At 23.5% G+C, this 15,282-nt stretch overlaps 5 protein-coding genes across 5 annotated transcripts; 4 read left to right on the top strand and 1 right to left on the bottom strand.

Annotated features, from left to right (window-relative positions):
* Window positions 1–2,613: 2,613 nt before the first annotated feature.
* On the bottom strand, window positions 2,614–3,919 carry Phum_PHUM022330 (Methylosome protein, putative; the record flags this gene model as incomplete). The annotated part of the gene is made up of 4 exons (XM_002422859.1): window positions 2,614–2,770; window positions 2,848–3,270; window positions 3,340–3,685; window positions 3,793–3,919. The coding sequence occupies 4 exons, from the start codon at window positions 3,917–3,919 to the stop codon at window positions 2,614–2,616; spliced, it is 1,053 nt and encodes a 350-aa protein (XP_002422904.1).
* A 270-nt stretch (window positions 3,920–4,189) lies between these two features.
* On the top strand, window positions 4,190–7,989 carry Phum_PHUM022320 (U1 small nuclear ribonucleoprotein 70 kDa, putative; the record flags this gene model as incomplete). The annotated part of the gene is made up of 7 exons (XM_002422858.1): window positions 4,190–4,451; window positions 4,577–4,641; window positions 4,724–4,786; window positions 4,867–4,948; window positions 6,951–7,052; window positions 7,147–7,314; window positions 7,802–7,989. 7 exons carry the CDS (start codon window positions 4,190–4,192, stop codon window positions 7,987–7,989), a joined length of 930 nt encoding a protein of 309 aa, XP_002422903.1.
* A 508-nt stretch (window positions 7,990–8,497) lies between these two features.
* On the top strand, window positions 8,498–9,426 carry Phum_PHUM022310 (uncharacterized protein; the record flags this gene model as incomplete). Its single annotated transcript, XM_002422857.1, has 3 exons — window positions 8,498–8,557; window positions 8,653–8,768; window positions 9,033–9,426. The coding sequence occupies 3 exons, from the start codon at window positions 8,498–8,500 to the stop codon at window positions 9,424–9,426; spliced, it is 570 nt and encodes a 189-aa protein (XP_002422902.1).
* Window positions 9,427–10,249: 823 nt separating this feature from the next.
* Window positions 10,250–11,302, top strand: Phum_PHUM022300 (ADP,ATP carrier protein, putative; the record flags this gene model as incomplete). The annotated part of the gene is made up of 3 exons (XM_002422856.1): window positions 10,250–10,409; window positions 10,486–10,979; window positions 11,063–11,302. The coding sequence occupies 3 exons, from the start codon at window positions 10,250–10,252 to the stop codon at window positions 11,300–11,302; spliced, it is 894 nt and encodes a 297-aa protein (XP_002422901.1).
* Window positions 11,303–11,817: 515 nt separating this feature from the next.
* Window positions 11,818–12,647, top strand: Phum_PHUM022290 (uncharacterized protein; the record flags this gene model as incomplete). Its single annotated transcript, XM_002422855.1, has 3 exons — window positions 11,818–11,854; window positions 11,983–12,383; window positions 12,492–12,647. The coding sequence occupies 3 exons, from the start codon at window positions 11,818–11,820 to the stop codon at window positions 12,645–12,647; spliced, it is 594 nt and encodes a 197-aa protein (XP_002422900.1).
* Between the last annotated feature and the right edge of the window lie 2,635 nt (window positions 12,648–15,282).

Raw genomic sequence — 15,282 nt, 5'->3', positions numbered from 1 at the left:
AAAAAAAAAAAATGGCGGTTAATTTATTGTTTTTTTTTTTAAATATATTTTGACATTTAAAATTCTATCAGGAATTCTATGTGAGTAGATTAAACCGTTTAACACAAGACGTCGAAATGTTTTTTATATAAAAAAAGGAAAATCTATAAGAATGTTGTTGACATTTTTCATAATTTGCGAGTATTTTTTTTTTTTTTTTTTTTTTTTTTTGTTAAATTTAAATTGATGAAAAAGACGGGAAAAAAAAAACAAAGTATTAATAACAATTTATGTGAATCTTTATTTATATACACAAATATATATATACTTATATAAATATATATATACGCAAAAATATAAGGAAAAAAAAAATATATATATATATATATAAATTCAAAAAAATAAATAAATAAATAAATAAATTTTAGTTTTCGCAAAAGGGGAAAAATTCAAAATTAATAATAATATTAATAATATTAATAATAATGTTCATACGTACTGTTGTAATTTTTTTTAATATTTTAATATATCAAAGACACATTTTATAAATATATATATTTAATTGTGCAACTGGTTATAAAATGATAATGATAAAAAAAAATTTGGGTGAATTAATTAATTATTAAAAAGGTTTTTAATAGATCAGGATCGAATATAAAATTTATATGAGAAAAGAATGATTTGAATGTTTTTTTTGTTAAAAATTAACCTTTGAAAGGCATAATTATAAAAAAAAAAAAAAAAATTCCCTTCAATAATTACAAAAAAAAAATCTTTTTCTTTTTTTTTTTTTTTATGTACATAAATTTGTATTTTTAATGAATTGGGATTTTATTACTATTATTACTAATTAATTAATTAATTAATTAAGGAAAGGAAAATCTCTGCTAACGTTGCAAATATGGAGTTTTTTTTTTTTTTTTGCAGCTTTTTAACTTTTTTTAAAATTATTATTATTATTATTATTTTAACCGTTTTTTAAACCGAAAAAAAAAAAAAAAAAATTATTTAAAGGTAAATGTATATAACTTTTTCTTTTTACTAACATTATTATCATCATCATCGTGAAGGAAATCACGTGGGAAAATTATTTTTAAATGAAAAATTATTAAAATGCCTTTTTTAATACCTGATTAAACGGTGCAAAGGTTTCATTTCCAAATAATAATAATAATAATAATAAAATATAATAAAAAATAAAAAATTTTTCTTGTTTGAAAAAAAAAATGAGAGAGAAAGTAGTGACAAGTAATGGATAATAATAATAATAATGATTTTCATTCTTTTCAGTATTTATTATTATTAATAATGATTAAGTTTAATAAGGAAAGGTTCAATTGGTGTGGTTTGTTTTTTTTTTTTTTTTTTTTGGAAAATTATATTTATAAAAATATTTATATATATTTGAGTCTCGTTAATGTAAATTTAAATGTTAATTATAATCCACGAGTGCCTTAAAAAAAAAAAAAAAACAAAAAAAGGGAAAAGATAATTAATTATTTATTAAAATAATTTTTTCTCTTTTTATTTTATTCATTCGAGTCCGGAAAACATAATAATAATAATTTTTTTTTGAACGGTTTAAAAAAAAGTCAATACAAACGAATGTTTTATTTAGTTTTTTTAAAATAAGAATAATAATAATAATAATTTTTTTGATAAAGCATTATATAAGGATACGCATATATATTGCTCTCTTTAACGGTTTTAAGATGGCGGAATATAATTTTTATAATAATAATAATAATGATTTTTTTTTTGTTGTTGTACGATAATGGTTGTGAAATTTTGATGATATATATATATATTGATAATGTGTACTTAAATTTTGTTCTTGTTTTTGTTGTTTTTGTATCATCACATTATTTTGAGATGATGATGATGATGATACTTGATGATGGTTTCATAAACAAAATTGTAATTTTTTTTTTTTTAAATAAGAAAAAAAAATTATCAATGCTACTACTATATATATATGAACGTTTATTAAATATTATGGATATGTATTATGGATAGAAATAAATTTCTAAGTTTAAATAATCATATAAGGAGTAAAATAGGTTTAATGATAATTTTTTTTTTTAATAAAATATATTATTATTATTATGGGAATGGGAATATGTTTTAGTATTGGAATGCAAAAAAAAAAAAAAAATAATGTATATTTCAAATATGAAATATTAACATTTGATAAAAGTAATTCATTAAAAGAAGAAAGTGACGGTTAAATACAGTGTTGTTATTGATTGTATATGGATTATGTCATTTTTTTTTGTTTTTTTTTTAATGTAGTTTTGTTTTGTAGCTGCTTAACTATATTGAAAAAAAGGGGGATTAAATAAATCATGAAAAGTAAAAAAAAAAATTTTCATTTTGTTTACTCTCATTTCAAAAAAAAAATGTAAATTTATGTACGTGAAAAGGTAAGTAAATAAAATAATAATAAAATTATAAGCCTAACGGTTTTTTATTAAATTTGAAAAATCAAATGATATAAGAGTAAAAAAAAATTTTGAATTTGTCAAAAAATGTAATTAAGTTACTTCGAAATATCAAATTGGTAATTTGCCATATTATATTAAAAAAAAAAAAAAAAAAAGTAGAAAAATTTAAAGGCTTTTTTTTTTCTTACAATCAACCTTTTTCAGGTACATTTGATTCATCATTAATTTTTATGTTTGACATATCGTGACAATAAATTTTACTATCCCAACCACAAGAATACAAATTATTAGTGGTCTGATTCCAAGCAAGTCCTCGAACAAAATCTTCATGTTGATTAGATTCATATCTGGAGAGATAATTATAAAAATGTGTAATCTGGACTTAAAATTTTTCAAAATGAAAATTAATAAAAGTGTAACTTACATATTAGTTATTTTGTTTTCCTTTATGGAGAATACATATACGTTTAGTTCATCGGCACAAACTGCCAAACGCTCTAATTCATAATTATATTTAAATTTGAAAATTGATCTGGATGAACATGGATTTTTATCTAATTCTTGTTTCATCCTTACATCCATTAAACTTATGGTACCATTGTTTGAGCCTAATGCAATTAATGATTCTCCAATCCAAGAAGATGCTGTAAAACCACAGTCATTTTCTGCTAAAAGACTAGCTGGCTTGTCTAATCTAATATCCCAAATTAAACATGTTCCATCGAGCGATGTAGAAGCGAATATATTGTGTTGTTGAGATTGAGCAGATACTGATGATACTATGTGACTGTGTCCTGGGCAGTAGGATTTTTCACTAGATAATGTTTCTATGTTCCAAACTACAATACTAAAATTTTGCTTTATGCACAGTAAGTTTATTAAAATAAAAAATTAGAAAATTACTCTCGATTCTTACTTCATATCGTATCCACCAGAAATAATTTTTGATTTATCGTTTAAAAAATCCAAAGTTACAATGCTATCATCATGTTCTGATACAATTCCATCTGTACCAAAGTAATGTTTATCTTTTTGACCATTTTGAATATTAAAAGATAAAAAATGTAAACGACCAGTGTCACATCCTATAACTATCTTTTTACAGCCGTCTAACCATAGTCCTGATGAAATACTACTTTCAAGTTCTATACCTGCTAAACATTTTTCGATGTCTGGTTCAGTAGGATAATCCTTGTATATCCAAATTGAACCACTCCAAATCCTGCCACATAAATTTGAAGTACCCAATAGCATAAGCCCATCTAAAACCAAACATTTTTTTTAACTGTAGAATATCAAATTTAACCTATTCTATTATATAAAATAACTGATACAAATTTTTTGAATCCACATACACTTGAAACTTTACCTTCGCTAATGTCAATAAAATCAAAATGTTTTTCTATTTGACGTGGTTTATCGTTAACCGATTGATTTCTATAAGTTTCGGCTAATAAATTTGGTTCAGTCTGATACAATTCGTCCTGCGTTTCCATAACTAAAAAAAAAATCCGTCAAAAATCACATAGATTTCGAATAGCAATTTTCAATTCTTTAATAAGCCGGGAACAACTGTTTCCGTTTGCACAGCCTACTTGATACTTGTTCTAATATACGAAAAAAATCTCCATTTTGTTTGTAATGCTTCTGTTCTTAATCTAAGTGTATAATCACATTACGATAATTTTGCCAAATGTGTGGAGTGTTGAATTAGTATTTTACTATATATATATTAGTGACAATTTTATCAATTTTTTTTAACAAATATGACCCAATTTTTACCTCCAAATTTACTTGCATTATTTGCACCACGCGATCCTATTCCGTTTTTACCTCCACCCGACAAATTACCACACGAAAAAAAAAATCGTGGATATCAAGGTGTTGGAGCATTTATAAAGTATTTTGAGGATCCAAAAGATACACCCCCTCCAACAAGAGTCGAAACTAGAGATGAAAGGTTGGAAAGAAGGCGTCGAGAAAGAGCTGAGCAAGTTGCATATAAATTAGAACAAGAAATAGCTGTTTGTATGTATAAATACTTTTTACACCAACATTTTTAATTCAATATGTAATTTTTCATTTGAAAAATCAATTAAAATTATATTAGATTTCTTATATAAAAAAAAAAATTTTTTTGTATTTTTGTCTAGGGGATCCTCATAACATTCCAATTGCAACAGGAGATCCATTCAAAACTCTTTTTGTTGCCAGAATTGTATGTATAAAACATTTTTTTTTATTTATTATACAAATCAATTGAATTTTTATTAAATATATTTTCTATTAATTCAATCTAGAACTATGATACTTCAGAATTTAAGCTAAGACGAGAATTTGAAGTTTATGGTCCCATTAAAAAAGTAAGATTTTTTTTTTTTTTTTGTTATTACAGTACACCACATTTATTTATGTTTTATCTAATTATGTAAATTTTAATTAGATTGTAGTCAGTCATAATACTATAAATGGGAAACCAAGAGGCTATGCTTTTATCGAATATGAGCATGAAAGGGATATGCATTGTAAGTATAAACATGTAAGTTTTATTTCAAATTGAAAAACCCTTAAAATTCAAAATAATTTTTTAAAGTTTTAATTTATTTATCTTTTTTTCATAATTTTTCATTATGTGTAAAATTATCTCAAAATAATTTTACTTTTGTTTTTCTTTTTTTTTTTTGTTATGAATAGATTTTTATCACAAAATTTTTTATTAATTTTGGAATTTTAAAGGGTTTTTTATTCATTTAATTTATGTCGAATATATATATTTAATGTTTTGACTTAAACATTAAATTTCAATTATCAATATTGTTTAAAATTTCAAAATATTAATTGCAAAACATTAAAATACTAATAATAGTCAGTTATTATCACTTTTACATGAGAACAAAATTTAAAAATTTATTAGTTTTATTTAAGGTTTTTTTTTCATAAAAGGTGGGAAATTACTGAAAACCGTTTTAATATGATTTACGAAAAAAAAATAATAATAATAATAAAACCTTTTCAAAGAATGATGATAATTTAAATAAATATTAACAGGTTAATATTAACAAGGGGGAAAAATAAAAAAAACTTTTAACAATTTTGGTAATTGAAATAATGTTCAAATTTTTTTTTTTTTTTGTCCCATTTTTTTTGTATGTTGATTTGCACAATGTATATATATTTTGTTTCAAAGCCAGACAAGTCCATTTAATCGTTTGCAAAAAAAATTTTTTAAAAATTAATTAAAAACAAAATTGAAACATGGTAAGATATTTAGATTTTTGTGAATTGATATATATTAATAATTCCCTTTATTATCTATTTCTCGGTACAGCTTGGCGGTCTGCTGGCTTCTAATGTTCTCTTACTGTGCAAATCATACATTGACTGGCCATAAGAATAGGTTTGTATGTGTGGTAAGACCCAAACATACAAAACTCACAATTTTTTTTTTTTTTTTTTTTTATTTTTTTTTTAAACTTTTTTTTTTTTACTTTTTTTTTTTTATATATATATATATGAAACCCATAAAATAAATTCTTTGTCTTTGTCACTTCTCATACCCCCATTTTCTATTTTCGTTAAGGGGTTTTATTTTTAACAATTTTTTTTTTTTTTCTCTTTAAACGAAATCAAATTTTATATATTTATATTAACTATCGGTATACAGTTCGATTAAGCCCAAAATTTGCTATATAATTTAAAAATTATATAATAAAAATATTATTATTGCGCTATTAATATATATAAATAACGTAAGTAATGCGCACCAGGTAATTTAATTTATAAAAAAAAAAAAAACGGGTATGGATCGGCATTTCGATTGAATGTACCACAACTATCAACTTTCAATGTGATATTTTTGTTTTATTAAAAAATAAATAAAAAATAATAATAATAATAAATACATTTTCGTCTTGTGTAAGTAAATTCGTGGTAGGTATTTCTTTTTCTTTAATTATTATTTTAAATAACTGTACAAAAAAAAAAGGTCGATTTTTTGCTCTATCTTACTATTTAATTATTTATTTCTTTTTCAAATAATGCATTACATCGCGTTTTCCAAAAACAAATCCCCAAAAATAGCGCTTTTTCTTCTACCTTTCAATTTGCCTTGCCCCCCAAAAAATAGTTAATTTAGGTTAATAAGTCTTTTTAATAATTCTTTGCAAATCACATGGAAATTTTTTTTTTTTTTTAATCCCCCTTTCACAGTCAGTTTTTCCAACAACAACAACAACCACAAAAAAAAAATGAAAATTAAAGTCAAATACAATACATTGCAATATTTCTTAATCAGTTCTTATCAAAAAAAAAAATGTCTTAATTATTATTTATTTGCATAAAAGTTTTAAATAATTGAAAAAATTTATATATGCAAATTAATAGAATGGGTGAGTATGGGGTAAGAATTGATTAAGAAAATTTTTTTTTAGCCAAAACTTATATAAATATCTGTATTAAATTATAATAATAATAATATGGAATTATATCAGTTTTATTAATTTTTGTTTTAAAAAAAAATTTTTTCAGCTGCTTATAAACATGCTGATGGAAAGAAAATAGATGGACGACGTGTTCTTGTAGACGTTGAAAGAGCTAGAACTGTTAAGGGATGGTTGCCTCGTCGATTAGGTAAAGTTGAATATTAATGTGATTAATTAATGTGACAACGAGGGGGAGGAGGAAAAAATAAATAAAAAAAAAAAAAATTTTTTTTTTTCTTTAGGGGGGGGATTAGGGGGTACTCGAAGAGGAGGTCCGGATGTTAACATTAAACATTCCGGTAGAGAAGATAACGAACGTGAAAGAGAACGGTACAGATTAGAAACTGAACGTGAAGCTGCTCGAGCTAGTCGAGGTAATAGGGATAGAGACAGAAGAGACAGAACAAGAAGTAGAGAAAGAGAAAGGAAAAGAAGATCGAGAAGGTGATTTTCTTAATGTTAATTTTAATTTTTTTTTTTTTTTTTACATTCGTAAAACTAATTTTTGAAAATTAATTTTTTAGCCGGTCGACTGGTCGTGATAGGAAAAGACGTCGTAGTCGCGATCGCATGAAGGATCCTGATATTGAAGAAATCGATGAGAGACCCAGAGACAGAGATCGGGATAGAGAAAGAGATAGAGATCGAAAAAGACGAAGGAGCAGATCTAAAGAAAAAGATAAGGAAAGGGGAAGAAGAAGACGAGAAAGGCGAGAAAGAAGAGAAAGAGAAGAAAGGGAGAGAGTTCGAGAGGAAGAAATTGAAGAAGTTCGAATCAAAGAGGAACCCATCGATGGTGCGTTTCTTTTTGTCATTCTCGGTTTTAATTTTTAAAAAAAAATCTTGCGAAGCAAATGATTGATTCATTGATTGGAAAAAAATTTTTTTTCATTTTAGATTATCCTGATTACAACGAAGATTACATCGCTGAAAATATAGCGATTAAATATGAGGATGCTGAAAAAATTGTAAAAAAACAAGAAAGAGATAGAGATCTGGGAAACGGCCATATGTATAATAATTATGGTAATCACGATAACCATAACAATCCAGAAGAAGAAGAAGAGGGAGAAGACTATTCTTAAATAAACGAACGAGACTATTTATATAAATAAGTTAACTTTTATTCCCCACATAAATTCTTCATTATTCGCCCCTAAAAAAAAAAAAATATATCTAAATGAAATAATTCTGTTAGTAAATTTAAAAAAAAAAAAAAAAAAACACTTCTTTTAAATAAAATTCTTTAAATTTATCTGCAAAAATAACTCAATTTTTTTTTCCCTGATCCTGTTTAATAATACTAAAAGGTTTATATTTTACTTAAAAAATAATTAGGAAATAAGTGGATTAATTTCATCACAATAATAATATTTAAAAAAGGTTTTTTTTAATAAAAAAAATTAATTCTTCCCTACAATTATTCTATATTAATCGACCGTTATTAATTGTATTATCGAAAACTTTTGCACGGTTTTTACAAGTTCGACAAAATCTGATAATTTTTGTCGCAGAAACAAAAATGTCGACAGATACCGTCAGATAATTTTTAAATCATGGCTGCGTAATACTTTACTGTACTGTCTAAATGCAATGGAGTGTAAAATTATTTTATTGATTGCGGTTATTTTCAGTTGTATATTGTTCTGTAAGGTACAGGTTTTTTCTCGTAGTGTTTTTTTGTTGTTTTATTCTATTATTTATATTTTTATTTTGTATTAATTAATTTTTTTTTTTTTTTTTTGAAGGCTCAGTCTTATGACGATGCTCGTTGTAAATGTTTATGTCCAAATCCTTCTGTGGTAAATGGTACTGATAGGTCTAATAGAAAATTGTATATAGGAAATGGACCACCCAATAAATGGTGAGTCGTTAATTTTTAATTCAAATACTATTTTTTTTATTTTATTTTACGTTTATTCCACTGACAGATAAGTCATTAACTTTTTAATTGCGTAAGATGCTTAACAGCTGAAAAAAAAAAAAAAATTTAATTTGAAACATTACAAATGCATTTAAACTATAAAATCCATTTTTTTTTTTTTGTAATCATACAATATTGTGCGAGTAGCTGATATATGATGACGTTTGTAAAATAATTGAAATATAATATTTTTTTTTTTTTCAGCAATTGTGATGGAGTTATATTACCTCAATTGGGAGACGATTTGAAAGGAAAAGAACAAGAATTTTGTCCTAGATGTGAATGTAAATATGAAAATCGTAATACTGCCATCATAAAAGTAGTAGTTATAATTGTAATATGGGTTATATCACTCCTATGCATTTACATGCTATTTTTAATGTGTTTGGATCCTTTACTTAATAAAAGATCAAAAGGAAGTTATTTGGAACATACAAATGAAGAAGAAGATTCTTGTCAAGATATAGGTGTATCATCTCATCCTATGGGACTGAGAGGAAATGTTTTAAATAGAGTAGGACATCAACAAGATAAGTGGAAAAAACAAGTTAGAGAACAAAGAAGGAATATATACGATAGACATACAATGTTAAATTAAAAAAAAAAAAAACTTTTTTATAGCTATTATTTTTACAAATTTATTTTGAATACTTTTTTAAACTTATAAAATCCATTTTAAGTAAAATAAATCAAAACGTTTCTCAGTAATTTTTAAAAACGAGTAATTAAGTAAAACTCATTTTATAAATTTAAGTCGTTTTGAATTTTTTATTTGTATTGTTTTATTTTATAGATATTTATATAATTAAATGGTAAATATTAGTCACAATTTGAATTTTTATTTTGTTTAATATTTTTAGAGATTTAATTAATTCTTTATTCAAAATGTATTTCATATTACTTATTTTATTCGCAATCATTTTAATTTAAATAAAATTAAGTATGTATTGTGTACTTTATTCGAAACAATTTCACATCATGCATTATTTAAAATAATAATAATAAATAATAATATATTGTATTTTTATTAATAAATATTATTATTTATGTCAATAAATTAAATAGTTTTTATTTTTATTTAAACCTGTGCGTTTTTTCCGTTAAACTATTTATTTTTAAAATTGCGACAATTCTTTACCTTAAAATTAGTGCTATATTTCAAAAAAAAAAAAAAAGAAAAAAAGTTAAAAATTTATTATTATTAAATAACATAATTATTTTTTATAATTAAAATATTTTTACTTTTAGATTAATATTTAAAAAAAAAAAGAAAAGAAAAAAAAAACTACTGGTTTCTTATGTAAACATACTTCATTCCAATTTGTTTGAAATTTTTTTTTCAAACCGTCTTTTGTTTTACTTTGGCCGCGTTATATTTTTATTTTGGTCTTAAAGAGAAATTAAAAAATAAAAACTACATTATGGCACAGACAGATGTTCAAGCTTTTCTTATTGACTTTATAGCAGGGGGGATATCTGCAGCTATATCAAAAACGGCTGTTGCACCTATTGAAAGAGTAAAATTAATTCTTCAAGTTCAGGCTGTCTCCAAGCAAATATCAGAAAAGGAAAGATACAAGGGTAAGCAATATTGTTAAATTAAATTTTTTTTTCTTGCTAGTATCTCAGGTTGTATTGAGTTTTAAATGTTTTTTAGGAATTATTGATGCATTTGTCAGAATTCCTAAGGAACAAGGATTTGCCAGTTTTTGGAGGGGGAATCTTGCAAATGTGATACGTTATTTTCCTACTCAAGCATTAAATTTTGCATTCAAAGATGTTTACAAAACTATTTTTATGGAGGGAATTGATAAAAAGAAAGAATTTTGGAAATATTTTGCAATGAATTTAGCATCCGGTGGAGCTGCTGGTGCTTCTTCTCTTTGCTTTGTTTACCCCTTAGATTTTGCACGTACTCGTTTGGCAGCCGATGTTGGCAAGGGGGCTAACAGAGAATTTAATGGCCTTTATGATTGTTTAGTCAAAATATTTAAATCGGATGGATTGATTGGATTGTATAGAGGCTTTTTTGTATCTGTCCAAGGAATTATTGTTTACAGAGCAGCTTATTTCGGATTATTTGATACAGCTAAAGGAATGTTACCTGATCCCAAAACAACACCTCTGTATATTTCTTTTCTAATTGCTCAGGTATGTTTATTTTTTTTCGAGAGAGTAATTTTTGAATACAAGACTGCACAATCGTTAGCAAAAAAAAAAAACATTTTTTGTAGGTTGTGACAACGTTTGCTGGAATCGTTTCATATCCTATGGACACTGTAAGAAGAAGAATGATGATGCAGTCAGGAAGAGGAGAAATTTTATATAAAAATACCATGCACTGTTGGTATACAATATTTAAAACAGAAGGGCCTTTAGCTTTTTTTAAAGGATCCCTTTCAAATATATTTAGAGGAACAGGCGGTGCATTAGTATTAGTTCTTTATGATGAAATTAAAAGATTAATATCTTAAAAAAAAAAAAAAAGAAAAGAAAAAGAAAGAGAAAGAGAAAGCTGAATTTGAAGCTCAAATTTGTTTATACAGTGGGTACACCCTCAAGCAATAATTTTATGAATTGTTTTAATATTAAACTTAATAAAATTATTGCTTAAGGGTATAGTAAAAATACAACAAAGTATTCCCAAATTTTTTATGAATTTAAAAAAAAAAAAACATTTTTAATTCTCTTCTTTGTTTTACTATCACACTACGTAGAATAGGCAACAGTTTTTTTTATTTTTTTCATATAACTATATATATATTTTTTTCCTTGTAATATTCTGTTTTCCTGCAATAAATTATTCTGTATGTTTGAGTATTCACTTATTTATTTTTAAAAAGTTTTTAATAGTAGCAATAAAAATCTGTGTCGAGCCATCGAAAAGGATATTTTAATGTACGAAATCCAGCGCCCTCTTGAACATAAAAAGAATCTCACAAAAACTATATTTCTGTAATTTCTTCTTAATTTTTTCACATCAAAAGATATGTCAGATATCGGAGAACCCCTTACTTTAGCTCGAGGTATGTTAATATTAATTATGTGAAAAAATTACAAGCATTTTTTTTTTTTTTTGTTTTTAAAATGAAATTTTATGTATTTAATATTATTTTTCAAAAAATATTTTTTTATTGAATATTTTTACATGTAGATGTTAAGAGAGCTATTGAGTTGTTGGATAAACTTCAAAAATGTGGAGAAGTACCTGTAACAAGATTAGCAGCTCTACAAAAAGTTTTACAAAGTGATTTTTTAAATTCAGTTCGTGAGGTTTACGAACATGTTTATGAAACTGTAGATATACAAGGTTCACAAGATATTAGAGCATCTGCAACGGCTAAAGCCACAGTTGCTGCTTTTGCAGCCAGTGAAGGACACGCCCATCCAAGAGTTGTAGAACTTCCTAAAATTGAAGAAGGTTTGGGTTTTAATGTAATGGGAGGAAAAGAACAAAATTCTCCTATTTATATATCTAGAATAATACCTGGTGGTGTTGCCGATAGACATGGTGGATTAAAAAGGGGGGATCAGCTACTTTCTGTTAATGGTGTCGTAAGTTGTTATTTTTCCTCCGATTAATTTTAAATTTTACATTTAAATGATACATAATAAAATTAAATTTCAAAATTTAAATGTAAAAATTTTTTTTTTTTGTTTTAGTCGGTTGAAGGTGAAAATCATGAAAAAGCTGTAGAACTTTTAAAACAAGCGAAAGGATCGGTAAAATTAGTCGTTCGTTACACACCAAAAGTTTTAGAAGAAATGGAAATGAGATTTGATAAACAGAGGGCTGCTAGAAGACGTCAATATCCTTAAAAGTGAATTAATATTTATTAGATAATCAACTATTTTATTTTTAGTTTTGTGACTTTAAATAATTCATCAAAAACTTACTTTATGATTTTTGTTATGAAACCATATTCTAAATACTTTGTTGGATAGTTAAAATTGATAATTATTTTTCATATTTTAACATTTGAAAAAAGTTTTAAATAGTATTGATTTTATTATTAGTAAGCCTTATTTGAACCTTTGTTTTGTTTTACTTGTAAAACCTTTCTTTTTTTTTTTATTATTATTATTATTTAAGTTATTAGTTAGAGGTATTAATATTTAAATGTAAATTGAAAAAAAAAAAACTATTTATTGTTTTTCCTTTGATTCGCATCTCTTTGAAACAAAGCAGTATATAATTATATACTTAAATTTTATAATTAATTATTATAAATAATTTATGTACTTTATATATCCATTGTACAGTTTAATTTTGTTTATGTTGTAAAAAAAACAATATATTTAATTAAATGAGCTCTCTAACTGAGTAAAAGTATTAAAATTGCATATTCTTTTTCTCGAACTTCATGTATATTTAAAAAAATTGAAATAAAATATAAAAATAAACCTTTTTCTCTTTATTTTTAAATCATACCTTAAATAATTCAGATATTTAATTTAAAAAATAAAAAAAAACTATACTTTGTCAGAGTCATTTTTAATGTCAAAGTCGAAATAAATTTTTGTTTTAAATATTCATTTTTGAGATCATGATATTTTAATTGCTTTTCATTTAAAAAAAAAAAATCATAAAAAGCTTATTGTTGACAGGTTTAAAAAAAAAAAACCGTTATTTTTATAAATACAATAAACTTAAAAAAAAAAAAAAAAAAACTTGATTATTCTTGACTTAATTTCAAATGCATAAAAATACCAATGCAGTTGTTGCTTTGGGGAGATTATTATTATTAAAAAAAAGAAAAAAAACCTTAAAACTTAAAAAGGGAAAATTTTTGTAAAAATTTGCCCTCGAGTCAAAAAAATCAAATACACAATAGTAATAATTAATTTTAGAATATTTTTTACGAAAACTCATATAATTTTAAAAATTAAATTACGACATTTTAAATTTTTACTCAAAACCGCGCATTTTGTATTATTTTCCCCTTCTATCTATCTATTTCGACTTGCCTCGTTTAAAAGTACACAAACCATTAAATGGCTGTTTTATGTATTAACGTTTAATTTTTTTATATCAGTTTTTTTTTTTTTTTTTTTTTTTAATTCTCGCGTTAGATTTTTTAAAAAATTTTTTTACATAAAATGTTTTACTGAGTGCAAAAGTTTTATTTTTATTGTTATTGTGCATTTTATATAAAAATTAATAATAAAAAAAAAAAAAAGAAAAATTGTGAATGAATATTACGATTTATATGTTATCAAACGGATTTTAGGTTAGTCAATTTGACCTCATTATTAATGGACCTAATTTTTTTTTAAATTTACTTTTTTTTTTTTTTTTTTTTTCCCAATTGTGTGATATAGAAATTTAATATTATTCTAACTTTTTATTTAAATCAATTTATAATTTTCTCTTCCATATTTTATCATTATTATTATTATTGTTTTTAAATGTGTTTCTAATTTTTGGTTTTTTGTTTCATTTTTATATAAGAACCAAATTAACAGAAAAAATTCTTTTTTTTTTCAAAAATCATGTAAGTAGTAATTAATCATAATTTTATTTTATTTATTTTTACCTTACTAATATTATTATTATATTTTTAATAGAAATACATTTAATTCTGATAATGCAATGTTTGATTAAATTTATAAAATTAAATTCAGTAAAAAAAAAAAAAAAATAATTTTTGCCAAATTTTTAAACTTTAAAAGTGACCTATTATATTTATAGTATTCGAATAATGTTCATCGATTTACTTTTTTTTCCATTATTATTATTATTATTATTATTAAATAAAGTGTAACACCATTTTTATTTTAATTTAATAATTATATTTTAATTGAAAATTCATTATTATTATTTATTTAAAAGTAATTACATTTAATATTTTTATTTTATTCATATGGCATATCGTTTTAATTTCAAACAAATTAAATTATTCTCATTTCAAAGATCAAGGCTTGCAAAGTCCAAAGGCCATATTTGTTTATTTCATTTTCTAACATCCATACATAGGACCAGTTATTTCGATGTGAAAATACATAATATTTAAAATTCAATAGTTAGCAATTATTTATTTAATTTGTTTATAAAATATATAAAATTTTTTTTTTACATCTTCTACGATTATCATTTTTTAAAATTATAAAATGAAATGACCTATGTTGTGATCATAAGATCACAAAAAACAGACAAATCGGGTCAATAATATTAAAAAAATTATCAATTCATTATCAATTATGATTCATCTAATGATTTTTTTTTTTCATTTAAATGATAATACATGTATTATTATTATTATTATTATTATTACTATTATTATGATGTAAACAATGATAAATAACTGTTTAATTTGACAGTTAAATATTCATAATTACATTACTTTGTAAGAATTAATTATTCGATTTAAAATTAACCGTTGTGATGATGATGATGATGATGTTGTCGATGATAAGAATTTAAATCTTAATCGTTTAAATTTAAATTAATTTA

This window comes from Pediculus humanus, genomic scaffold (genome assembly GCF_000006295.1).
Source record: "Pediculus humanus corporis 1103172107373 genomic scaffold, whole genome shotgun sequence".
NCBI classification, from domain to species: Eukaryota; Metazoa; Arthropoda; class Insecta; order Psocodea; family Pediculidae; genus Pediculus; species Pediculus humanus.
The sequence above is the reverse complement of the archived record's forward strand: the minus strand, read 5'-3'. Positions and strand labels throughout refer to the sequence as shown.